The 26011-nt window shown below is 36.9% G+C and overlaps 1 protein-coding gene across 1 annotated transcript in view; it reads right to left on the reverse strand.

Annotated features, from left to right (window-relative positions):
* Window positions 1-21651, reverse strand: part of SLC4A7 (solute carrier family 4 member 7) — a 69353-nt gene extending 47702 nt beyond the window's left edge. Inside the window, exons 1-5 of the mRNA XM_075705480.1 lie at window positions 21597-21651; window positions 8137-8280; window positions 5780-5915; window positions 4589-4749; window positions 2200-2388 (exon numbers count right to left, since the gene is read on the reverse strand). Of these exons, the coding sequence (XP_075561595.1) occupies window positions 2200-2388; window positions 4589-4749; window positions 5780-5915; window positions 8137-8280; window positions 21597-21651 (685 nt within the window). The remainder of the gene's footprint in view (window positions 1-2199; window positions 2389-4588; window positions 4750-5779; window positions 5916-8136; window positions 8281-21596) is intronic.
* Window positions 21652-26011: the final 4360 nt, after the last annotated feature.

A 26011-nucleotide genomic window follows, 5' to 3' on the forward strand; every position in this document is an offset into this window, starting at 1 on the left:
CCCTTCCCCATTTCTTCTTGCTGTGACTTACCAAATATCCCCATTTGCCTAAAACAAAACATGCTTCTCTAAAATCCATTGTTACTTTTCTTGCCCTATCCAGTTTCAATGTCCCACTTATTTCATATAAAAAGAACGTAGCCTTGTCATGGTGCCCTCAGATTTAAGTTTGTAACGGGTTTCAGTTCTTCCTTAAGCAGGAAGAGACACTGTCTATCCTCATATCAGTACTTCCATTTAAAGATTTAGCGATACCATTCCTCCCATTTACCACAAGCACTTTTCCTGGGATGTCAGTCTCCTTGAGAAGAGTACTGATTACTTCTCCTACAATCTCTGAAATAAAAAATGTGCTGTTTTCACGTACCATACCATCAAGCAAGGCAACAGCAAACTAAACACATTTAGTCTCACATTTATACTAGGCACTACAGAGACCAATATGTTGAAAAACCCTAGAATAATTTACAAGAACGAGGTGCAGAAAGTATGCCCAGGTAACGGTCACATACATTTTTCCATCATCTAATAATGAAAGAGTATATCATACAGATACAAACTTGATTTAAATTAAGAACGAAAGCCTCAAAGATCAACTATTCAAACTGCAGTGCAGTAAAAGCAAGAGGACCAATAAAGCAAGCTGGTTGATTTTGTCTATATTAATCACTACAGTAATAACTAGACTTCTGTCAGTATATCTGTGATGAATCATAAACATGAGATGTCCTAACACACACAGGTCTAAGAAGAAGCCTAAAAACTATTATGCACATATGCATGTTTGGTTTATCGGTTTATTAGAGGGTAACCATAGGATTATAAAGAAAAAGTAAATCAGTATACGCTGGCAAGGAGTTCATCATGTTACACTGGTTTCTTATTTCAGCATATATCCCATATTCTGTTGTAGGAATAGTATTAAGAATAAAATGCACTGGAAAGTTAAGTGATACACGAAAAGTAACTGACAAGCAAGATACCTCGAATATAGAATTCTCAGAATTACAATTGGGGATACAGGTGTTCAATGATGGGCAAAACAAAATTTATATGTGAAATTTTCACATTTGCTAAACAAAACAGAAGGTCAGAATTTATAGAAGAAATTATGCTTTTAGATAAATTATTTGTACTTTCATTCCAGAAAAAATAATTCTGAAACTATCAGGGAAATATTTAAGCATGCATCAGATATTCACTAGCTAACAAAAAGTATCAGCAAGCTCAGACATTTGCTGGAGCATACTCCAAGTATGTATTGAACCGAGAGCTCACAACAAGCACTTAACTAAGTGGAACATGTTCTAAGCAATGAGGCATCTTTCAAGACAGGAAAGGAACTTTGCTTCAAGGAGTGACTCATGAAATGAGTACTAAGTTTTCACTCAACTAAAAAATTTCAGTTGAAATTATATGTGTCTTAGTTAATGCAAGGCAAAAGAAAACAAAGCCAGAGACCAAAATAGAGGCCTTAAGAAATACAAGAATAAAAATAAGCTCCTCTGCAGTATATATTGCTATTTGGACTTTGGAACTGGATGTCTAGAGTAAATGTATTGATATTCCAGAACATTTTCAGGAACTGGTTCAATAAAGACGTGGTACAGCCTACGAAAATACTGCAAATATTTGTTTCCCCCCTGCTAGATCATTCTCTACTAAACAAGGTAAAAATAAACAGTATCCTAGCTAGAAGTAATTTCTTCACCATTAGCATAGTGAACTTTTCCTAGTCATATTAACATAACAACGCTGGATTAAAACACAGTAATTGTCAGCATCACTGAACTAATAACATCACTACAAAGTAAATCTCTAGTATAAAGACTGATGAATAAGCAAGTAGGATCCATCTGACAAACATATAAAGCTATGCCACAATGCTGAAATTCCTCAAACATTACACATTTTATTCAAGCATAGCCTAAAAAAAAGTAGGACCAATGTAGATCTATTTCTATACTTCAAAACAATAACGCATGCTACATATACAGGCAGGAGTAGAACGTTTGAGTAAATTCAAAAATATACAGAAACATCATCCACAGCTATACATAGCACACGCTGTTATCATTAGTTTTTTGCTTATCAAGAAGGAAACACTTATCTGCTATTATCAGCTGAATTTTCCTTCATCTCCCAGTGAGAACATTATTTAACAGGTTAGAACAAACTGGATGCTAAAACTTATCTCACCATTTCGTTCAAGCAAGTGAGGGTCAGAATGTTTCTTGCCTATATCTGCAAAAGACCGAACCAGGGGAATTCGATTGCTGAATTTTTTCTCATTCTGATGATGGTGCCTTTTTAGAAGAGCCTCTCTCACATTCTCTCTTATGGATTCATCGAGCTGGCCGGAGGCAATCATGTTGTCCAAAACCATATCTACATAACAACAAAGACAATTATATATACAACTATCAAGTCTCTCCTTCACCACACTCAAACACTGTAGTTGCACCAAATAAGAAAAAAAATTAAATCTATTTTTAAAAAAGTCTTTTCTTTAACAAAGTCACCTTCAAGAATCCACAGGAAATTTTCAAAGATGTCACTAAATAAGCAAATGTGAGAATAAGGAAAGCACAACATGCAGATCCAAAAGACAATATTTATTAGTAGCATTATTTTAAGAAGTTACTTGATATTTTATAATTTACTGTCATTTACTTCAACTTTTAACAGCTAGTCCCTTTCAAAAAAAAAAAAGCATCTGTGTATTCAGCAGCCCTCCACTAGAAGTGAACACACAAAGACAGAAACACAATTGAGAACAGACTTCTTAAGACAGTCTTAACTTGGTGGTCTCTATTTTGAAGGTATAAAACTACACAAAAGTGAAAGGTATTATAGAATGAGACGAATTCCCTAACTCCTGTCACCTTCAGATGCCCTAAGCTGCTGAGGCTCTCTATCAAACTTCACGCAATTCACATGATTTAGAAGAGGAAGCATAAAACAAAATCTAGTTACATCATCTATAACTAATCAGCTGGCAAACAACATCAAGTTTCGAAAGGGCATCTCATCAGTATGCTCACACCAGAAAAGAAAGCCTGATGTCTGGGAAAATATCTGCTGCAATTTCTTAGCTGCCTTTTTTTTTTTTTTTTTTTTAAAAAAACACCACACAAAACCAAAAAACCAAACAACAAAACAAAACCACCCGCCAATAAAAAACCCCACACCTGCACAAATCAACACAAACCCATGAACCTATGTGACAACTTCTAAAATATATTCTGCCAGTCTTAACTGATGTATCAAGAACCTAACTGCATTGGTAAACTGCAATTACACATTTTCACAATGAAAAAGGTTACAGCTCAGAATACCTTACAAAAAATTATATGCAGCAAAGTCTCTGTCAGTACAGTGCAGCTTCCTTCCAGGCTTACTGCCAACACACAACCTTTTGTTATAGCTTTCAAAAGGAAACCGGCCAGCCTCCCTCCTGTTTTGAGTGAGAACCAAGAATACCTACCAGGTATTCCTGGCTCAGGGGAACAAGACAGTACATTTGTATGCCAAGGATTGTTATCCTACATGCTTTGTAATGGCACCTAAAATTAACTTGAAACAAACTCAATCTCTTAAGACATCCTAGTTCCAACTGAAATACCTGCTATTAAAAGAGGGCTGTTACACAGAATAAGCAATAACTATTTTTCTTATGTACTAAGATTACTGCTAAATCCAACTATTAAAAATAAATTAAGACCCAAAACGTTACTTTTACAAACCATGTACTGAACACTCTTACTCAGTAAGTCAGGAAAATAGGAAGGGAATACCAATTTCCTGAGTGAATTTTGAAGATTTCAAAACAAAACAAGAAAAGGTTTCAAGCACTGCCAAAGTTTTTAATGCCAAAACACCTTGTCCTTCACATACATGTTGGTCAGCCCTAAGCCTAGCATGATTCCTGAGAAGGCATTCCACTGTGTGGTACCTGTAGCAAGAGATACCAGGAAAATTATGTAAAACTAGTTCAAAGGCATTCAGGCTAAGCAGGTATATATATACACATACATGAAAAAGTCTTCAAAGCTGATTTTATAGTATCCAAAATGACCATGTGATTAGTGAGGACACTCAACATAGTAGGTCAAACAACATGTACAAAATTTATTTCTGCTCACCTCTTATAAAGGTGAAAAAAATACCAGATGTGCAACAATCAACTGCACTAATGGCATCAAGTTAACATCAGCCAAGTTATGATTAATAATTATGGTACTAAAGTGCACAAATAAGTCCTAAAGTGTTCTGGCAGATATTTACATTTCATCTGTAGAAACAAAGACAAAGAACACATTCAGGGATTAGAACATAAAGGCAAATTCTGGGCCTCATCCTAAAACATGTAATAAAGGAAGTCCTACTCATCCAGTGTAGCTCCTTGTAAGTGAAGTTTGTAGGATCAGCTCTTTACAGATGAAGAAAACTGCAGTAAGCATGCACATACCTATTTCTTCAATATAGTATTTTCAAGAACATAAATAAAAAGACACGATCAAAAACATCTCAAGTTAGATATTAAACTTTAGGAATAAAATATTTTAAAAAAAAATTTTGCTGCAACCTGCTATCTCATCTAGTGTGTTTGCTCTCATATCCAACATGACCGTCCCATTAAGAATACAGCTTCGCAGTTCAAAGAGACTGTGCAGAGACAGAGTTGCTACATAAGGCTTGCTCCATCGATCACCACCATCTTCAACATCCTCTTCAAATTTTAGCCACCTGAAAAGCATACACATATTTATATTTCTCCAGGAAGACTACAATTTCGCAAGCAATCCCATTCTTTGCTGCAGCTTCTGTATGACATAGAACAGGAAGTGTCATCAGCTCATACCAGCTTTCATTTTCTCAGACAACCCAACTGATTGACAGTCACAACATTTTTATCAGGCCTTTTAACCACACTCAACTGTTCTAGTTTTTGCCCATTTTGTCTCTTTTGGTTTGAATAATATGTGTCTATACACGAGTCTTGTGAACAGTGTGGGACTGTGCCTTGTTACTCGATTTGCATATCTCAGTTTCATCAGTATTTTAGGATTAGAAAGCTGTCTGAGACACACTGTATACCGTGTTCAAGTCTTCTAGGGTGCCAAGTCAGACATTTAAGAGCTAGGTAATACTAATACATGTATAAGTGAATTGATCTTGATTCTGATTACATAAACTGAACTTCTGCAAAAGCTAGCGTGCAATAAGGTAATTAGAAGTACTGAATGCAGAAGAATTTCTTACAATGCATATGTAGAAGGAAGCTACTAAACCAATATGGGACAAAAATAATCATGGCATTCTGTAATGTTCATGAATGCAATTTGCAAAAAATTCATCAAATACTACTGAAGAAGAACATATGTAAATCCCCGATTTTCTTTATGTCTGAGTGAAAAAAAATTGACACTAATATATCGGTAGTAATAGAGCAAAGAGATTTCTGAAATTTTAAATAGCGTGCTCCATGGCTGCACACCTGTATTTATAACTAAACACAGTTGTACTTTTCACAATGCTTGGCATGATCAGTTTCAGGAAAGTCAACAGGGCACCAGTAAGACTGAGGGTCTTCTGAGGAACCATATTCTTCCAGATTCTTCCAGAGCTGGACAAAACCAAGAAAATTTGTAATTTGCTGAGCATGAGTTGACTGAACTCCTATAGTTCATGAAAATTCTAACCTAGACCTGGCTTGCAGTTGTTTGAAATAAAACCACTAGAAGATATACCTTGAAACAATCTACTTTTAGCCTACCTAGCTGTTTCTTTCCATTCGTATTCTTCTCCATCCCTGAAGCAAAGTTCATCCATTTCAGTGAAGAGATCATGGGGAATGTGTTCATCATCATCTTCAGTACCCAAGATAAATTGCACTCGTTGGGATGGCGTGTCTTGAAGAAAAGGAGAAACTGAACAATTAAAACTCATATTTCTATTATGCAAGAAACACCACATAACAGTTCAATCTCCTGCTCTCAGAAATATGCAGCACAATATCCTCTCCAAGAGGGATGAAGAACAAAAGAAACATGGACATTTCTTTAAAAGGAGGTCTGTTTAAAATTTTTCATTGTTTCTGAAAATAAAACATCTGGAAATTTATGTTTATGTAATGCAATTAAGTATTTTTCGCTCTTCTAATAGATTAACTATGAAAATAAACATCAACAGCAAAATCAGTAAGAAAGTAAAAATTGATAAACCGAAGGGCTAGAAACCTTCTTTTCACTTTGAAAACAAGATAAATTATACCATCATGACACAGACACTAAAGGAAGAAAAAAAAACCAAAACAAAACAAAAAAAACCACACCCCCCCAAAAAAACCCAGGCTATTTGTTTTTGTCAACCTGACTTACAGATTGGTTGCCCTAGTAATAGTTCAAGATGCTAAATAGCTGGCTTTTTCTTTTTTCTCCCCTCTACATAGTGGGTACTCAGGCACTCATATTGTTAGAGCTGCAGGTTTTTCAATGGCCTGTTGCTTCTTATGTAGGATGGAAAACATTATTACCTTTCTCATTGCATGGTTGGAGCACTGTACATAAATTAGCATAGGAAAGTAGAAACTACACAGCTAAAATGTTGAGGAAATATTTTAACTTCTCTTAGGAGAATGCCTAGTGGAACAGGCTCAGTAATAACTCTTAACAAAATTTAACTATCTTTATTGATCAAAAATAAGTGTTATGAGCAAAACTTTTTAAAAAATTCTGTTAAAACCACATGGGTTTAGCAATATTTTTAATAACTATACACAGATCTTGTTTCAACTTAAGGGAGAGCTTTCAAACAACAAGTGTTCAACAATGTAGTAATCACAACATTATCTCAAGGAAGGTCAGAGACAGAAAATCCAGGTAAATCTCAATTTTAGAAATTTTACTTTGTTCACTGAAACACCGCACTCACAGCTGCTAGATCAGAACATGCAACTGTATGCTTCCACTGTAAAAGGAAGATCACCTTTTAGAATCAGACATAAGATCTGAATTACTAATACACTTCATTCAGAACTGAATTTTGCTTTTGCATTGTTGTTCTGGCATACATCATCATCCAATAATAGAATTCTGAAATGAGCTCTTGAATACAAAAAACGTTATCAGTGAAGACCTACAGCAGATTGTTTCTGTCCCAAAACCAACATATGCCAAGAATCCTGCCATATCCTGTGTATCCAGGATAGAGAAGTGACCAGAAGAGAGAAGTGAATTTCTATCTATCTAATATTACTTGCTGCTTAAGAACCTGTACAGCAAGACTCTACAAACATAAGATCAAACGATAATAATTTGTATTTGGGAGGGGAAGTTTTGAAGATGGATGAAGCTAAAAACTGTAGGAGAACAGTAAAAGGGGACTTGGGAATGCATTCCCATTTGAAAACTCCTTTGTTTCAGGGAACTGGCCCCGTGTAGAACATTGTTCTAGTCATAGAAAAGTGACAGTGAACAGCGTGGCATCCATGTTTGAAGTGGAACATTGCACCATAACTTTCGCATTCATTACAGTCTAGGAATAAAAGCGGGTTTGAGGTCTTTAAGAAAAACTGCTAAGAGTACTGCTAAATAGTTTCATTGCAGAGAATATGACAAAATCATCTCTTAAGGATAAGTGGTGGGCCAGGAGAGCAGCGTCTGATCCAAAACTGAAACTTAGGAGGCAGTACTACTAACAGATAGCAAGAAGGCTGAAGCAAATATTTTAATGGATTATTGATCAAACTACTATGGCAGATGCTGTTTCACAGTTGTTTTCATTTCAAAAATGTTGAGTGACAGAGGAAGAGTATGACAGGACTACACAATCTGAAAAAATGTGTCTAATTTAAATAACACAGATTTTCATGCTACATGCGAGGATTACAAAGCTCTACTCTAACCTGTTCAGTGCAGGCTGCTGAACAGTCACTCAGACACCTGAATGAATTCCATCAGCTTATAATTTAGATAAAACACAACCACAAAATCCTTGCCTGACTGAATGTAGAAAGACATTAATCACAGTGAAAAAAAAAAGAAATAGCACAAAACAACGTTTTAAGCACAGGGTAACTACTGTAAGTTTATTTTCAAGAGACACAAAGAACTTGCACGACAGATTTCTTACCATATGATGGAGATTCTCGGCCATCCTCTCTGTCAGTCTCTTTTTCTTTTTTTCTTCTGTGATGCCTGTGCCCACGATGTCTGTGCCGTCGACGGCCTTGCTTTCCAAATGGGACATGAACTCCGATATACACAGCTCTGTGGCCTTTTCAAGAAAGTTTAAAAGGAAACTGTTAAACAAAGAATGACCTCCTGCCCAAATTTAGCATCTCAGTCAAAAAGACAAGGAGTTTGACAAAAAGAAACCCAAAAGCACTTGGCAAAACTGCCTTTAGTGAACTAATGTTACAATTTCCTTTCTGTCCTTCCCCGGTGTCAAGGAACTAGTGCTATACTAATTTCCCTGATAAACTGAGTAAGAATATAGCCCAGCTTAAGAACTCTGTTGTGAAACAAATAATACAGAAACACAAGCTTGACCTGTAACACCGAAAGAAGCTACATGCTAAACAACAGGGCAAGGCAGAAAAATTACATGATACTCCTCTTGTTTGCAGGGATTCATATCAGGGTAGTCATTACAATGGCAAGACGTAATCTCCTAGTTCAGTTTATAAACTTAAGAAATTCCCTATCACGTAGAGTGTGCAAGTAGTTTTCTCTGCTTGAATGAATTGCCAGTATGTCTTCAAGTAGCATGTGACGCGTCTAGGTGAACCTGATGTTCAACTATACCATTAATTTACTATCAGTTTAGGAGCAATAAAGGAACTTGTATTTGAAAGCATATGCCAAAACATCAAATAACTTAGAGAGAAGGTTGGGGGAGTGTCTATTCTAGAATTTTTTAATAAATTTAGGTAGCACGTCCTCAAATTAATACTTACTGCTCTTTAAAACATGTACTTTCAATATCTTCTTTTCCTTTGACCTTTCACATTAAGGCAATACTAGCATCAACAACTTGGCAAACAGAAATCAATCAACAGACTGTTACAAACATATTACTACCATGCCTCCTGTAATGGAGTTAGCATGTGCAATAAACTTTCCAACTCATTTTTAAACAATCTGAGGAAGACACACATTAACTATAAGCCTGGAAGTTAACACTAAATACTTTGTTTCATACTGTAGGAGAGTTATTACAGAAGACTGACGTTAACAAAAGGAAAAGGAAGTGGCTTTCCAGCTCTTAGAGAGATGCAAATTCAGCAAATTTATAGAACACAAGCAAGCCCTAGGAGTTGTGCATACATGCACATATATATGTGTGTATAGCACACACACACTAGATGAAGGGTACTGGAAAGTTCTGGCACTTACAGAGCTTTAGAGAAATAAAAAGTGGTAGTATGTCAAACTTGTTTTCCAAGAAATCCATCTCTAAGCCCAAAAAGATACACAAAACTTTTATAAAGCAGTATTTTTACAGTGCTACATGAGTAAAAAGACTAAGCAAGAATCAGTAATAATGCATGAGTAAGTTCAACATTTAATTAATTTGGTCAAGATTCCTTTTCAAATTACAAGACCCGATTCTTGACAGACTTCCAACGCTAGTTTTAATTAGAGTTGACTGATTGGCACTATAACCAAATCTGAAATTAAGCATATTAAAAGCTATTTGTTTCCATGTAAGAGTGGAAAACAGATTAATTTGTTGAAGCATTCATCAGTCCTATTTATAGAGAGAGACTTTTCTTTTGTGAGCTCTTTCCAAGAAGAACACTCAGCCCCTCCTGGTCAGCCTGATCTCCACCCTCCACAACTATTATGCACAATAAAATTCCCAGAGAAATGAATGCAAATGTGACACCTAAATATAAATCAATGCACCTGATGTGTACTATGGCTAGGTGGCACCATTAACAATGGCCAGTTATTCATACCATCGTGATACAATAATTTTATGTATAGGGAAAACAAAAGTGCTAGTTTCAAAAATAGCTCCATCACTCACCACACCCCATTCAAAGCTGCCTGGTGCAACTTTATATAGTTAAACATTTTTATTCATCCTCAAAGTGTTTGATTTTTGCAGGAACTACTTTTTCCTAAGAGAAACTCAAACATATTTCTAGTAATAGAGCATTATATATTATCAGCTTCTTTTAATATTCTTAATTAGACTGTTTTAAGCATGTGTTTTGATCATTGCACAAAAAAAACCTTGCAGGTGATTACTTTCTAGAAAATTTCAGGAATGTGAAATTGTTCAAAATTTTACTCTCCTGAAAAATGAGGACGACTTCCACATTTTGGTCTCTTGCTGTTCCCATAAATTAAGACAAAAATCCCACATTGCTTTCTGTACTAAAGAACAAACAAAAATTCCGTAGAATTTTTTCAAGAGCTTCCATCTTAAACAATTCACCCCGCTATTGCAAAATTAACATTTGAAATAGTGTGATCACTTCCATAGTCAAAGACCATGTTGCTGCATGGAGGAAAGGTGGAACAAGGAAACGAGAAGTCTACCTCCTATTACAAAACTGCAGTCTGACTGAAAACTTTTTTCAATAGAAAAGTTTGGAGGAGAACAGATATGTTGCAAAGGGACAGGTAAAAGCTAGGGAAAACGAAGCTGAAATAAGCAACAAACGGCAACCGTAGCAAATTGCTTTCCTACCCAAAATGCACTGACCTCTCATCTATCACTATGTCCAGGTGCCTCATAGCTGCTTCAAGGCACACCAAGTAGGCACTACTAACTTAGTCGTCAACTGGGCAGCCAGCCCACAACCTACAACACTCAGTAAGGAAACTTTAAAAACAGTGCCTTCTCACCACCCCAACACATTAGGGTATCACATAGACAGGGGAACAGGCTAGCACAGGGTTATCCTACCCTTCAGCCTGTGCTGCCCAGAAGTGACTGTTGTGTGAATGGCTATTTCCTCATATAGACACTGTCTTGCAGGCAAATGTAAACCAAGAATAGCTTCCCCAAATCACTTCTGTATATGCAAAGTGATCAGACTGCTACACCTGCAACTTTATTTTGGGACTAACGTGAAATGCTGATGAACAAGATGACTTTCAGCGATTATTAAGTAAAATGCATCACAATCCAACGTAATTCTATCGGAATAACTTGAAGAAAAAACTTAATGTTGAAAAAGACCCTCTGAATTCTTTTGTTTAGTTTTTTGGAGCAAGCATGGGGGGTGGCAATACAAGCAACTAACCAAGAAAAGTTTGGCTATTACAAACAGCAGCTTACGGGTGCACCAGACTGTTCCTTAAGAAAGGGGCTTCTTTTGGTATCACGGACATTGATAAACAAAGACATCTCCAATACTACCTAGGAAATCCAAAACTACTGCTGTTGAGTGTACTACCACAATTACCCCAAAACATGCTGCAGGTATATTCAACTCCAAAAGGCAGGGTAAAACTGCATAACAAAAGTTGGATAAGCTTAACCTTAATTCTAACTCCACAAAGCAAAGCACTGAGAAGCCCTTTAAAAATAAAGATAGCTATATTGAGTAGGTCTGTGTTCTCTTAAGTTTCATTATTCAGATAGAAGTAATTAACATGTGCAGATGGACAGATAAAGATTTACTTACAAACACAATTTACGAGGAAAAACAAAACAAACAGGAACACAGGGATTTTTTTCCTTCATTCCCAATCAATTGGGCAAAACAACTTACAGTTCCCTTTACCCTGGCCCCCCCCAAAAAAAGGAAAAAAAGCCAACACCAGAAAGGCAAGCAATATAATAGTAATGAAGAAAAAGTTAAAAGGTTGGAATTTGTATTACTAGCATCAGTGTTATTTCTAAAAGGAACACAACCTTTTACTTCAACATTGTTTTTAAAAGCTTGAAAGTTGAAAATTGTTTATGTGACCTTCAAAGTTTTATTCACACAAACATCTGTACCACAGTACCACTCTCAAGCAAAGCTTGTTATAGAATTACTTTAAACTAATAATCAATAGAATTAGTAGACTGCCTGATACTAAATTTAGTAATACAAAGCTCAAGAGATAATTGTCCATTTTAATCTAACATGACTTTATCCAAGCTTAGCTGTTCAAATCCTCAAAGAGTATTTACTGCTTAAGGTCCTTATCAGTATTAAACAAATTTAAATGTTAGGAGCTTGCTACATGCCTCCATCATGGTTGGTCTTACTCCAAAAGTCACTTTATATCAAGTCCTATAAAACTGACAGAATAGAAAATGCTCTGTAAGTTCCCTGATTTCTCCCCAAAGCCCTAAGAAAATGTTAGTAGAACACTTCTAAAGTCCAAGAGATCAAAAAACATGTATCCAAAAATGCTCTGATGTGGCAACCTTGTTAAGTACAATTCCACACAGAACTTTCTTTTTCCTAACCATCGTTTTGTTAGCTAGATGCCTATTCTTCCCCATGTTAACAAGCAAAACCAAAGAAAATCGAGTTAGCATGTATGTGAATTCTCACATCTCACTGCTTAGAAATTTGAACTGCAGAGATCATATATTAATTACAGTTGTAAGAGACATCTGGAGGTGGGCTACCTGGTCCGTTCTTGCTCATATAGTATAGCCAACTTCAAAAGCTGAAGCCATCTTTTTGATCAGGTTGGTCAGGATGACAACCAGCCAAGCTTTGAATATCTGTAAGGATAGATACTCTGCAGCCTCTCCAGGCAACCTATTCCAATGTATAACAAAATACTGCATGAAAAAAAAGTTTCCTAATATCCAATCAGCATTTCCAATACTGCGTCTTGTGCATGCTCCCCCTGACCCTTTCACTATGCACCTCCAACAAGAGTCTGACTCCATCTTCTCCGTAAGCTCCCAACAGTCTGCTGAAGACAAAAACTTCAGGACAAGAATTAGTATTTTTCCAAAAGTCTTCATATAATAATCTGAAGACAGATCATTTATCTTACACAGAAGCCCTTATTTAATCAAATAATGTCATCATTTATCTTGTCCCAGCACAGAGCTTTCCAGTATGGAAAAACTAGAAGATCTGCAGAAGAGATGCTAATCTGTTCCTTAAGAGCATAAAATGGTAAAAAAAGCAGCTGGAGGGGAGAAGCTATATGGTGTTCAGTGTCTTCTAACTCACATCCCCAAACACATTACCCTAGTAGGAAGCATTTGAAATCTATCATCATCTCATGCCTTGACATTAATTCCCTTTACATCACAGAAAGTACTTGTATGCACAAAAATAAGCTCAGTGCAATTTCTTAGCACAAGTTCTACCTTTTCTGTCATAGGTCTGCTCCAAAGGTAGAAGCACACAAATGGGAAAAATAATCTTAGGTGGATGGAAGAAGTAAAGAGTGAGAACAAGAAAGTCTTTTCATGCCCAAAAAAATGTCACAGCGCAAAGGTATTATCCAAATATTCTCTGCTCTGCAGAAACTTAGGGAACGAGTAGAATCCCTCATTTACAGCACCCCACCTTTTGTTTAATTTATTTATAATGAAAATTCTGAAAATTCACTTAAGTAATTCACTGAAAATACTGCTACTATGCTAATTCTCTAATTAAAAGTAATGCCACATTTCTGAAGTATGCAATTAAATGTAAAATTCAGTATTGACAGTGAAGCTCTTAGTGTGAGACACAAACTATTTCAAAATAACTAGCAGTATTTTAGCTTATTTTATGAACTTCTCTCACACTAAATGTTCCCAAGAACACAGTCAAATTACTTTCGATGGAACTGACATAGTAAAAGTGAATATAAAATATTTTAATATAATCTTGGTCTTCCATGCATGAATTGACTATAAAAAAAGCCCTATTATTACCGAGGATTCTTTTTTTGTGCTCTGCTAAAAGAATTATTTGATAAAAATTCTCTCTTGCTTTCACAATAAAATATTTGAAATAAAATTTTCAAACCAAATCTGTAAAAAGAAGTAAAGAAAATTCTTTCATGGGACAGTTACATGCCATAGTTGGAGCCCAAAGGTTCTCCACAGTGCAGCATATTTTAGAATCCATTAAACCTCCTGGGCTCTATTCTCAAATCTCCTGTTGTTCCTAGTAATTGTTATCTGAGAATACGCTCTTTATACTCAAATACTTGGATACATAAAATTGAGACACGTAATCCAAAAATCTAATATGCATAGCATAGGCTAAAGCAGCTCAGTAAATGTGTTTTCTAACTACACAATGAAAGTCGGCATCATATTACGCTGAATGGCAAAAGCAGTAAATGCCAGATTTCTCATTACACACAGAAGTAATTTTTTTCTGACTTAAAACCACATACGAGTTGGTAGTGGCAGTCATAAGAGAAAAATGCACTGAATATTTCTATGTGACACAATCAACAATATTCAAGAAGGCATTATCAGTAATTACATTAGACATGCAGGTAGTAATGGTAATAGGAAAAGCTTAGTACCAGCTGACAGAGCTACACAGGCATTCTGGCAGAGTATGTCCACCCCAAGCCTTTGCAGCCCACTGCCAGCACCAATCTCCCTCACCTGGTGTCCTGGCTTCAGCTGGGACAGAGTTAATTTTCTTCCTAGTAGCTGGCATAGTGCTGTGTTTTGGATTTAGGATGAGAATAAGGTTGGTAACACACTGATGGTTTAGTTGTTGCTAGGTACTGCTTACACTAGTCAAGGACTTTTCAGCTTCCCATGCTCTGCCAGGTGCACGAGAAGCTGGGAGGGGCACAGCCAGGATAGCTGATCCAAACTGACCAAAGGGCTATTCCATACCATGTGACATCATGCCTAGTATAGAAACTGGGAGGAGTGGGCTGGGGGGCAGTGATTGCTGCTGGGGGACTGGCTGGGTATCAGTCGGTGGGCGGTGAGCAATTGCATTGTGCATCACTTGCTTTGTATATTACTATTATTTTCCCTTCCTCTTCTGTCCTATTAAACTGTCATTATCTCAACCCACGAATTTTACTCCCCCCATCCCCCAACCCTCTCCAGCACCCCACTGGGGAGGGGAAGAGTGAGCAAACAGCTGTGTGGTATTTAGCTGCCTGCTGGGTTAAACCGCAACACCTGGGAAATGGAGCCAGCACTTGGTACCAGGGTGGGGTGGGTGGGGGGGTGTGCCTAGCCACCCTTGCATTGTACATCCAAGTCAGACTGTAGTTGGGCCCCACACTTTGTCGGAGCCGAAGGTTCTTGGTCCAGCCTGTCTCTGCAGGAGAGCTCAGGCAAAAGGATAGATACCTGAGACAATTTGAAAGAGTTGTTTCTGTTGGAGGGGAGAAAACCTAAAAACATGCAATTCAAGCAGAAGTCCCATTAAGACTGAAAATTGACCTTTTGTCCACTAATAAAGAAACCAAGGTTCTCAGCCCTTCACAGATGCCACACCCTGTAAGGACACGAGGCTTCCACATTTGTTAACACTGTGCTTGTAAAGTATTTCAAAAGAAACATTTGCAAAGAAGATTTTCCCACTTCAATAGGTCACATACATCCTCATTACAAATTTGATCACGCACCTCTCTTACAACTGCTGCACACATCTTTAAATGGATCAGCTTGCCCCCAAATGCATCTATGTCCAGGTATTTTAGGATATGAAAAGTATTACAGGGAATCTTGCCTCACCTCTAAGGGTTACCCTTTCTGAGAACAACTCAAACTTTCACACTTTCTTTATAAAATAAGAAGTGTTCAGAAAAAAACATCTCACACTTTAAAGGCTTTAACTGCTGTGAAACATTAGCTTTCAGTGAATTGCAAATGGAGGAGTGATCCATTCAGAAAGACTTCCAACATCCATCCAGTCACAGGTTTAGCCAATTTTTGGAACACCTGATTTTAAAGGGGTTAAAAATAGTAATATTAATGTTATGAAAAGCCATCAGGAAACAATAGGCTGCCGAATCAAGTACAGTCTCCTATTTCTTCTGCCCCAAAAATTTTAAATTTGAGCAATCTGGGGCCATCAAGTTCACTGAAAGTTTTAAGTTTCAATTGATGCTGTTTGGTAAAACTTCAGTTTTATGGCCCTACTACTTGAATAACAATTTTACGTACGTTTCAGATTATAAAACTGAGTTAGTTACCTTTTTACAAAATCTCTGATGCAGTCAGAACAGAAACTTTACATAATGTTCTCTCAGGTAAAAGAATTTTGAAAATAAAGAAAAATGTTAGGACACAGATTATATCATAAACTTTTAAAAAGCATTGCTTCTCTCTTAGTCTATTTTACATTAAATATTTTACACCTTCATGTAAAAGGCATTTGTTTTGAATGGCATCCATTTTAAAAACAACTCTGCTTTAAGAAGAAATGCTAAAATTAGCACGGACATGTCCCAAAATGGATTTTAAAGATGAAGTATAAGCAAAGTTATTGTCTGCTGCAGAAGTTCTCATGAACTCATTCAAGTTTAAATGCTGATTCACTTTGAAAAAGCATTACGAGAGGACAGACAATGCAATTGAACAGTTTTTGTCTGTTTTGGAGAGTGAATATTAGATAATCCAGCCTTACATGTTAGAAATTGTAACAATTCAAGGGTACGCATGTTCAGTACTGCCTTCTACCTCTACAGAAAAAGGACTTGCATACTGAAAAACTTACACTTTGCTACATCACCTCCTTCAAAGATTATTTTCACTTAAGGTTCGGTATTTGTATAAAGATCTTCTACTTTAAATTGGCTACATAAGAAGGGAAGCATAGCTAAAATGAATTTTATGATTCCTTACACATGTATTCCAGTTCCCATGCAGAAGTCACTGAAATTACTGGTCTACGCTTCCCATAAAGCAACACCTAGATCATAATATTAAATAGGTCTAAGTCATTACAAAAGCTGTCTTCTGAGAATGTTATCCTTACTTTAAAGCAGAATAGAATACCAAACATATTTATACATCATACATACACTATGCAATGTCTCTTAAACAAAAAAAATCAAAGTAGTGATACTATTGTTATTCTAATGAATGATTTACAATATATGCAAAAACATTGACTTAGGTTCAGTATGAATACTACTACTCAGTCTCAACTCAGTCAGAAAGATTGTAAAGTTGGATAACATCATCTTCAGCAAGATAAAACATCCTGTCAACAGCCATTCATCAACTGGGGTATGCAGAAGGGTTCCTTAGCTGTTGAGACCATTCCACAAATAAGAAATTAACAAGTCTCTCAAGGACACTCTGTAAGAAGATCTGTTTGTAGAATAGTGAGTAATTTCCCTCAAGGATGAAGAACCAGTGGTATCAAAACTGCTAAAAAAAATTTTTTTAAGTTTATACAGTTGTTATCTAGCTAAATAATAAAAATGTTAAGTTGCACTAGTCTATGCTTCTTTTTATACTCAGCTCTTGTTAGGCTACCATCAAGAAGTCTAATAATGTAAAATAAGGAAAAAGTCTCTTGTCTCAAGTAACTGCTATTAAGCTTCACTGGCAAGTTACTGGAAAGACATACTGTAAGCTCCTGGCAAGTAGTTTAACATGCAAGTAAAAATTTCAGCATTTATAGTCATTTGTAAATACTGTGTTTGGCAGAATCAGAATCAACTTCCAAAAAGATTGTTCTAGAAATTAGAAATAAACCCCTGCCTCCAAAACTGATGACACATCAACGCTGAAAATTGTGTCTAGTCACTCTGGGTGCCCTATTGAGTTCTACGCCTACACAATCAGGTTGACAACTTTCCCTCTCAAAAGGCAGTCTGAAACAGTTTTGACAGTATTTGTTACGGATTTACCTTTGTGATGAATGCCACAATTAATAAAATAAGTTGAGGACAATTATTCTCTCTACACAGAAGTCTGAATATTGCATAAATGAAGTATCAGAGATAATAGGGTCACTTGAAATGTAAACACTACTTACACCTGCCACAAGATAGTGTGAGTAGAGTAGCTATATTAAATCATCTTAACTCTTGAAAGCTGCTTCTTGGATTTATGCCACAGAAAACTAGTCTACCGAGACACATGCTCTTGATCTCAGATTGTTTCTGGAACAAGACTTTTGTTATGCGTAAACTCCTTATCTTTGCTATGCCTGTAACTGGTCTGCTAAGAATAACATTATTGCTAAGAATAACAATTTTCCCTTAAACTGTATCTAGGAAACATATCCTCAAATCAAGGTGGAAAACTAACTACACATTTAAAAAGACAGGTCCTAGTAATATCAAGCCAAGCATTAACTCAGGTTTAAGAAAGCTTTCATTAAACATGGTATTTAACAGAAAACACCTTTTACAAGATGGCATGAAATACCTCTGCCATAACTATTCCTGCCTTACTTTGTTATTACTCTCATTCATTGCAGCTCAGAGTCTGGCATCAAGTTAAGAACATTAGGTGCTCTTTAAAGTGTTATTTTAAGATGTTATTCCCCTTTCTAGCTCTTCTGTAAACTGACATTTGTTATTTCAAAGTAAGCCCTTACAGCTTCAGTAAAGAGCAGTACCTTTATTTAGTACACACACAGTCTGCCCACAATTGCAGTTTACCATCTCTACCCATTTCTCTTTTACAGGAAGAGAGTTATGAAACAAATAGCTTGTGCCTAACCTTTATAACCTAAACACTGTCACTCCAGATATGTACCACACTTTCCCAGCCACCATAAACAGCATGCAGAGCTTGGGAAGCCCTAACTCCGAGATCTGTTTTCCCCTTTAAGCATCTGACCCCCTTTCCATCAGTATTTCATCACAAAATTTCCAGAAAATAGAAGTATCCAATACTGACAACACCAAGAAACTTCTGATTTAGTATTAGTAGAAAAATTACGCCTTTTACAGCATCAAATCAATCAACATTAGTTTGTACAGGCTTTAAAGCAGTTAAGTATGCCCTGTCCATGCTGGCTCTTAAAGGTTTAGTGCTTCACATCATAGCTGAACTGAATTAGCTGCTTGCTGCCTCTCCTTGAAAATGAATCAACACACACCTCTGGAAAAGTTCCAAATTCCTAGAACTCCTTTTCAAGTCACCAGAAAAACAAGTTGGAAGACTGGACTGAAACAGTTTCACGTCTTAAAACACTTCCAATACCTAACGCTTGACTATAGGTCTTCCTAAGCCTACAAGAAAACATTCACAAGTCAGTAAGGAAAAATACTACTATCCAGAGGTTTTTTAATTGCAGCCAACAAGTCTATTTCTCCCCGGTAAGATTTTAATACCAGAATTAAAAACCAAAACCCCCAAAATCCCACATACCTGCTTTAATCATAATAGCCTATAAATAATGACCTCATAAACAAACATAGCTGTAAGTTCACATAAATGTATCCTCTAAAACACCCTGAATCTAAAGAATTTCTTTTGGTGAATCTCAGAGAGGAGAACTACATGAGTCATAAACAACTGCACTTATATACCTTTCTCTTTCATACAGGAAAGGAAAAACTTCTTGTTCTTACTTTGGAACAGTTTCCACTGATAGAAGTCAAAATACTTGCCCGTCCCTCCCTTTCCCCATTCTAACATTAAAAAAAAAAAAGGACCAATTTTCTTACAAATATATAAGATACTACAAAATATATGTAATTGCCCAAAATAATTATATATAAATGTATATATATCTAATGATAATTACTTATGTGTGAAAATGTTTGCCTATATGAGGCTTCAGATATGTGACTGGAATACATTTTTCTTGTCAGATACTTCTTATTAGTTATTTGTTTAACCTCTGTATAGCCAGCCCTCTCTCACACTGAGTGACTCCAAAGAGAGTGAGAGAGCCAAAGGAAAGATAAGGCTCCATGGCTAAGAGTAAGAGGAGGACAGTGATATCTCCTCATCTCTTCCTTTCAACAGCTGTTATGTTGACTCAGTTGCTCATGAAACAGAACTCTTGCTTTCACCTTAATTTATTCTGTGGCTGTAGGTAAGACAGGGGTATTTACACAGTCACCAATACAAGTGCTTAAAGTGCCTCAAGCAGCCTGAACCCCTTGCCTTCTCATCCAGTATCTTGTGTAACTACAGTGTTGCACTAGCTGAAGCACACTCCTGCAAGTGTGCTACAAGAGACTGGGGAAGTGATCTGGCTGCATGTTCCCACATCTTGGTTGAGGCATTACAGCTGTTCATGCTGCTGCACAGCAAGCTACTCCAGCTGAACGCCTGCTTCCCCTTAACCCCTGCCTCTCTGCAAAACACACACGTTTTTTCTGGGTCATGTCCCATACAAAGGCAAGAGAAAGAAATGAGGGAGGAAGATAGCTTAAATCTGCACTGAATATTTAACTGCAGAAACAGACACAGCAGTGGTTTCACCACAGCTCAACCCTATCTAAAATGGCATTGTTGCAGCCTCCACCGCTGCACCTCTCAGCCTCATATTCACACTTCCTTCCTCTGCTCAGCGCTGGCACACATCCAACTGTGTGGCAAACTGGTTTGGGGTGCTCAGCTATTGAGATCTTTCTTATTATTTTTCCTTTGTCAAGACTGTTATATTTTCTGCTGGCTTAACATACTTAACCAGGCTTATGGCACGGTCAAACAAAAGTGTCAGTACAAGATGGAAAGCAGTAACAGACTGAAGGGAACAGAGCAAGCGTATGATTGCAACAAACAACTTTAATCACTTTAAACTGTCTCTTGCTAGACCACAGTATAAGAAAATGTGACAGCAACCTAAATCAACTTTTCTCAGCTAGAAACTGCTGCTCTCTGGTGTTCTGAACCAGTAAGAGTCAGTTCTGTCAGGAAATACTACTTAGTGCATCTATTGATAGTCTTCTAGCATTTTGCAAATGTTAATTAAGCTTCAGAGCATTCTGTCTGAAAGGTGAGTAAGTAAGACTTTAACACTGGATCTCCCTAGCTTTTTTCTCCGGCTTCACTAAATAGCATCCATGAATCTTCATCCCCATCTACTTCCTTTTCAAGTCAGTGAGAAACTGTACCTTAGATGAAGTATCTAATTTTGCATTTTGCTGTATGAAACTAACTCAATGCCATTTTTGCTGCTAAATGCAGGATCCCGAGTCAGACAGCGAACACTCACAGGATTCCATAATGCTTTAACTGACAACAGATTGCAGAATGTACCATTTACCACGGAACTAGAAGCACTGCTAATCTGTTCAGACTCTCAGTATTTGAAATGCACGACCACAGTCACAAGGACACTCAGCTTTCAGAAAAACAAAACAAACATCTCCCTCATGGCCCCTGTTCCCTGAGTTTTGATTCTGCAGAATTTTACATCATTCATACTAGGAAATTACTTACCAACAGCCATCATTTTTTCAAACCTACAATCTCAGAAGCAAGCTTTCCTTGGAAAGCTTCATAATGTTTTGGGTTTTTTTTTAAATTTTTTTCCTGTGACAAATTTGAACAGCAGCATGTTATTTATTTATTAGCATGCACAGGGACAGAAAACAGTGCAGGTCATCTGCCGTTCACTGGTTTTATTCCTAGAATTTCATGATGGCCATCAAATTCTGATTCCTTTTAGCGATACTAGTTGCACTTGAAGGAAAAACAGATCTTTTATCTCGAGAGAGAAAAAAAAAAAAAAAGCATGTTAGGCAAACAGAAAACCACCACAAACTTACTCTCTAGTTCTTCTTTCTCAAAGTTTGTATTGATAGTAGAGCTGATTTTGCCCATATCCACAACAGCTTCTTCATCATGACCCTGAAGAGACAAGACACAAGTTAAAACTAAATAGAACTAATTCTTTCTGAATTCCTAAATATATTCTGCAGTTATGAAGCTGTCAGTTTTCTAAACCAACACATTTTCACTTCTTAGAAACCGAGAAAGAGAATGTCACTTAAAATCCACCCATCCAATTCTTCAAGAAAATATTACCCTGTATTGAAGGAAAAACAGTAAATCTACAGATATGCTAAATACCAGGCAGTTTCCTTTTGCAATGTGCTTGATTTCATCGTATCAAGAATCAGGACATGCATTTCAGGAGTGCGATATTCTTTTAGTTTTACGTTCAACAGCAATGAATCTACTTCAATAAAATAACTGGCAAATTTATAAAAAGTTACGTAAGTTAACATTCAGAGTTCTTGAACCAATTTGCTTAGGGGACAACTCCTGTGTGAGATTTTCAAGCACAAGTAAAAAGCTTTTGTGAGCCAAAGGTTACATAAAGAGGTGGCTAAGAGTTAAGTTACACAACTTGGGGATCTCTCTCAGACCAACAGTTTTGGAAAGATCAAAGTAACTGTTTCACTCAGGTTTCAACAGACAGCTTGTTAACCACACCCCTATCTAATTCACATTTTTTATGCACAAAGTTAGAAAACAGCAGTTGCAAGACAATCCGTTCAGATTCCATTACCTCTGAAACCATACTGCTCATAATGCAAAAGCACGTTATTTGAAATAGATATAGGCTCAGCAGTGAGTCTTATCTGTGAACATGTCCTCTAAACACATTTAGCACATCACTGAAGCAGACCTTTAAACACTTTTGCTCAATCTTGACAAAAATAAACCTTAAATTAACTGAGCAGTAGAAAACTCATCATCTCATCTCACACTTAACATCAAAACAACATTAAAGTTGCCTTTCTCTGAATGCTTGCATTCCTTAGAACACAGTCCACTTTTAACAGCTCACAAATTACAGCCTCCTAGCAGAACTGGTTCTCCAAAAGAACTGCTGCCTACCCTAAGGGTAATGCTTTACTTCACATCCGCGTATGTATAACGGCAGGCTAACTGCTGAAGAACACTGTCCCTGCTCTTTTGGCTCCCTTGGGCGCACACTTTTTTCCTTAAATCAGATCTGTCAGTCATGAAGTCAGATACAAAAAGCTGAAGCAATCAATTTTTTTATTATTATTATTTTAAACAACTTGATTAGTTTTCCATTGGATCAGTTCACCAAACTGACTTTTCTTGTGGCCATATGACAGCTAAATCCACCACAAATCAATCTGTTTGATCACTGCTTCTGGCAGCAGCCCACTGGTGCATTTACATCGGTCGATGTGGGATCTGTGATAATGGTTTCATGGGGGAAAAAAAGGAAGCCTAAATCAGGAGTCTTATAGGGACTGGTAACCCTAACAGTGTTGATATTCACATAAACTTTGATCTTAGAATTACTCAATAGTGCAATGCTTTAAATACAGATTTGTCATCTCACAGGGAAGTGACAAGGATGAAAAACATACCTGTGGTAACAGTTAGAAGTTAAAACATACTGTAGCAACCCCCATTAAAAACAAAAAACAAAATTTTGAACACATAACTCCTTAGTCTTTCTAAAATAGATATTTATTATAGCGTATTGTGCGCACACACACACACAAAAAATCCAAATATGTGTTTGACTATTGAGTAAAGTAATTAAAGAATATGAAGACGACAATGACACATATAGGGAAAAATTTCAGATGAGGTCTTTTTTTTAAAAAAAGGGGGGGGAGGGAGGGCTAAAAGCAGTTAGACCACAAAAAAATAAAGCAGCTGGCACTATGTAAATAAGCAAGATACAGAAGAAGAGGGGTATATGGCAGAATAAACCTCTGAAAAACTAAATAGAGGTCGATTCTGAGCTGTATCCCTAGAAGTGGGGTGTTACACAGTAACATAACTTTGTCACTACTGCTGCATTGCAAAAGTCGAGTCTTTCATGTACGTTCGAAAAAGCCAAGACTCCTGCACACTCCAGACAGCTACAATTAAAAAAATCCAGGTGATTAAACCAAGTCATGTTTGATGGCCAAAGCTATGAAAACGTAACAAGGGCCTATTAACAAAAAAGTGGCAGAAATTTAGAAAGTGTCATAGTAATAAAGGGGGTGGTGGGGGTGGGGTAGGGGAGGTAGTACATTCCTGTCTCCTACACACCAAAACAAAATTAAAGAGCCCTCCAGAAGGTGCCTTCATGATGTAATTGGCCTCTCATCTCTTTGATAACCATTCCGGAGGTAGGGAAAAACACAGTTGCCAAGTGAATCTTGGCTCTTATCTTTACTGAAGATGTATTTTCCAACACAACTTAGGAAAAAAAATTTAACATGCATAAACTCAATAGCAAAAACAGGTCTCTAAGCAGCAGCATTAAAAAGCTGAAGTTAACAATCTTTTGAGGCACCAAATAAGTACAGCAAAACATTTAGCTGCACTGGTAAGGCCGTAACACTACCGAGGAGGGGTCAAGCATACCTACTTTCCAATTTATCTCAGTGACACAGAAATAGAAAGTTATAGGACTGTAGTACACTTCAGTTCACAGAAACAGATATGCACACAAATCCTGCACATTACCAGAAAACTTAAAATAGAGACGGAAATAGATGAAGCATTACAAATCCACTAAATTATCTTCAGTGTCTTATGAGAGAGTAAAAACCTAATATTAGGAAAACTGCTATCAAAACCTCTTCCACAATTAGCTTCATAGTTACAGCCATAGACTGCTGAAATATCCTGTACCTAACTTCCCCCCCCCCCCAATTGTCCTTTTAGGACACTTCAAAGCTTGCCAAACAGAGTTTTTGAGCCATAAAGGAAGACAAAGTTTTTCTCCAGATTATACAGACTACTGCATACTCGTAGAAAATTACATACACACTGTGGAAAATACACACAGAGGAAAAGATTTTATATCCCAGTAACATTTTGAAACTGTACTTGCTGTATGCCTTATACCATGTTATTAATATTTATCACCCTTTGCTTTAGTAACAGATACCTTGCCAACCTTATACATACAGAGGCAGCCTTCAAAGCCACATCACGTGAAAGTAACATGTCTTTTGAGATTAGATTACAGAAAGGCATGTGTGCCCTTGCAAACCGTTCTATTGCTATCTCAAAGTACTCAACATATGCAAAGACTCTTCCAAGAATAAACCATTAGCAACCACAAATATCATACATGAAGAAACCCTATCATTTACAGCCTTTGTTTAGAAAAGCACAAAGCATCATTTTAGCATAATCATTTGTGATGCCAAGAGCAAATCCCACCATGAGATACTTTTGCCTTAGGACAGGTAAAAACCCCAAAATACTCAAATCTGCTCTAAAAAATTCCAAGCTACAACCTTTTCCTTGCTAAAAAAGAAAGTCTGTAGGCCATAGGTTTCCAGTAATTATAGAATATCTACCATGTCAGTTTAAGGCACAAAAGTGAGAGAACTGTTTTAGTTGCTGAATCAAGATGCATTCCCATTCTAGTTACCTCTTATTTTCTGAGCTTTTTACATAAACTAAGAAAGGTGGGATTGTTCAAAAACTCGTCAGCTTCCCTTTCTTAGGCACAGATAATGACTTCATCTTAAAGCAAGCATTCCTCTGCAGTTTACCATCCATTTCGTGTGAAACTTTATGTACAATAATCCCACAGCTGCCCAAAAAAAACAGCTGATGAAGACAAGCCAAAGTAAAATTTAAGACTAATCTTGGAATGTATGTAACTTCTCTTTTCAGTCAAGAGACAGAACAATTGAGAAGGGAAAAAATGAACACAAGCAGCAACCAAGGTGCCCCAGGGAGAGACTAAGCCTTCACCTTTGGTTTGCTTTTTCAGAAGGAGATGGTCATTTATAAAAACAGAACAAATCCAAAGTACTTCAGGGGGGAGGGGACCCGCCGGAAATCCAGTCTATTAAAACATACTAAGTATACTTCTTCCTAACAACAAATTTGTGGATACTCACAAACGTACTGTAGAAACAACCTTCCAGCAAAACCTTGGTATTCAGCCAGAGGTGCCTACACATACCACTAAATGTCCTCTTAGCCTTCCAACTTTCCCCAGCATGAAAATGAAACCCCTTTTTAACTGTTTCTGACCAGACAAGACTTTCAAATACTCTTTGCTCTAGCAGAATCCCAGTAGGATTCCTCTTGCCACCTCTGATTTTCAAATGTCTTTTCTCAGTCCAGAAGAGAGTAATTCCCCTTTCATTGCAGACAAACAAGTACCCAGAAATCGTTTACACTTTACTTATTTACCTTCTCAAACATTTGTCTTCATTTAGTATGATAC

Source organism: Pelecanus crispus, chromosome 2 (assembly GCF_030463565.1).
Source record: "Pelecanus crispus isolate bPelCri1 chromosome 2, bPelCri1.pri, whole genome shotgun sequence".
Taxonomy (NCBI): Eukaryota; Metazoa; Chordata; class Aves; order Pelecaniformes; family Pelecanidae; genus Pelecanus; species Pelecanus crispus.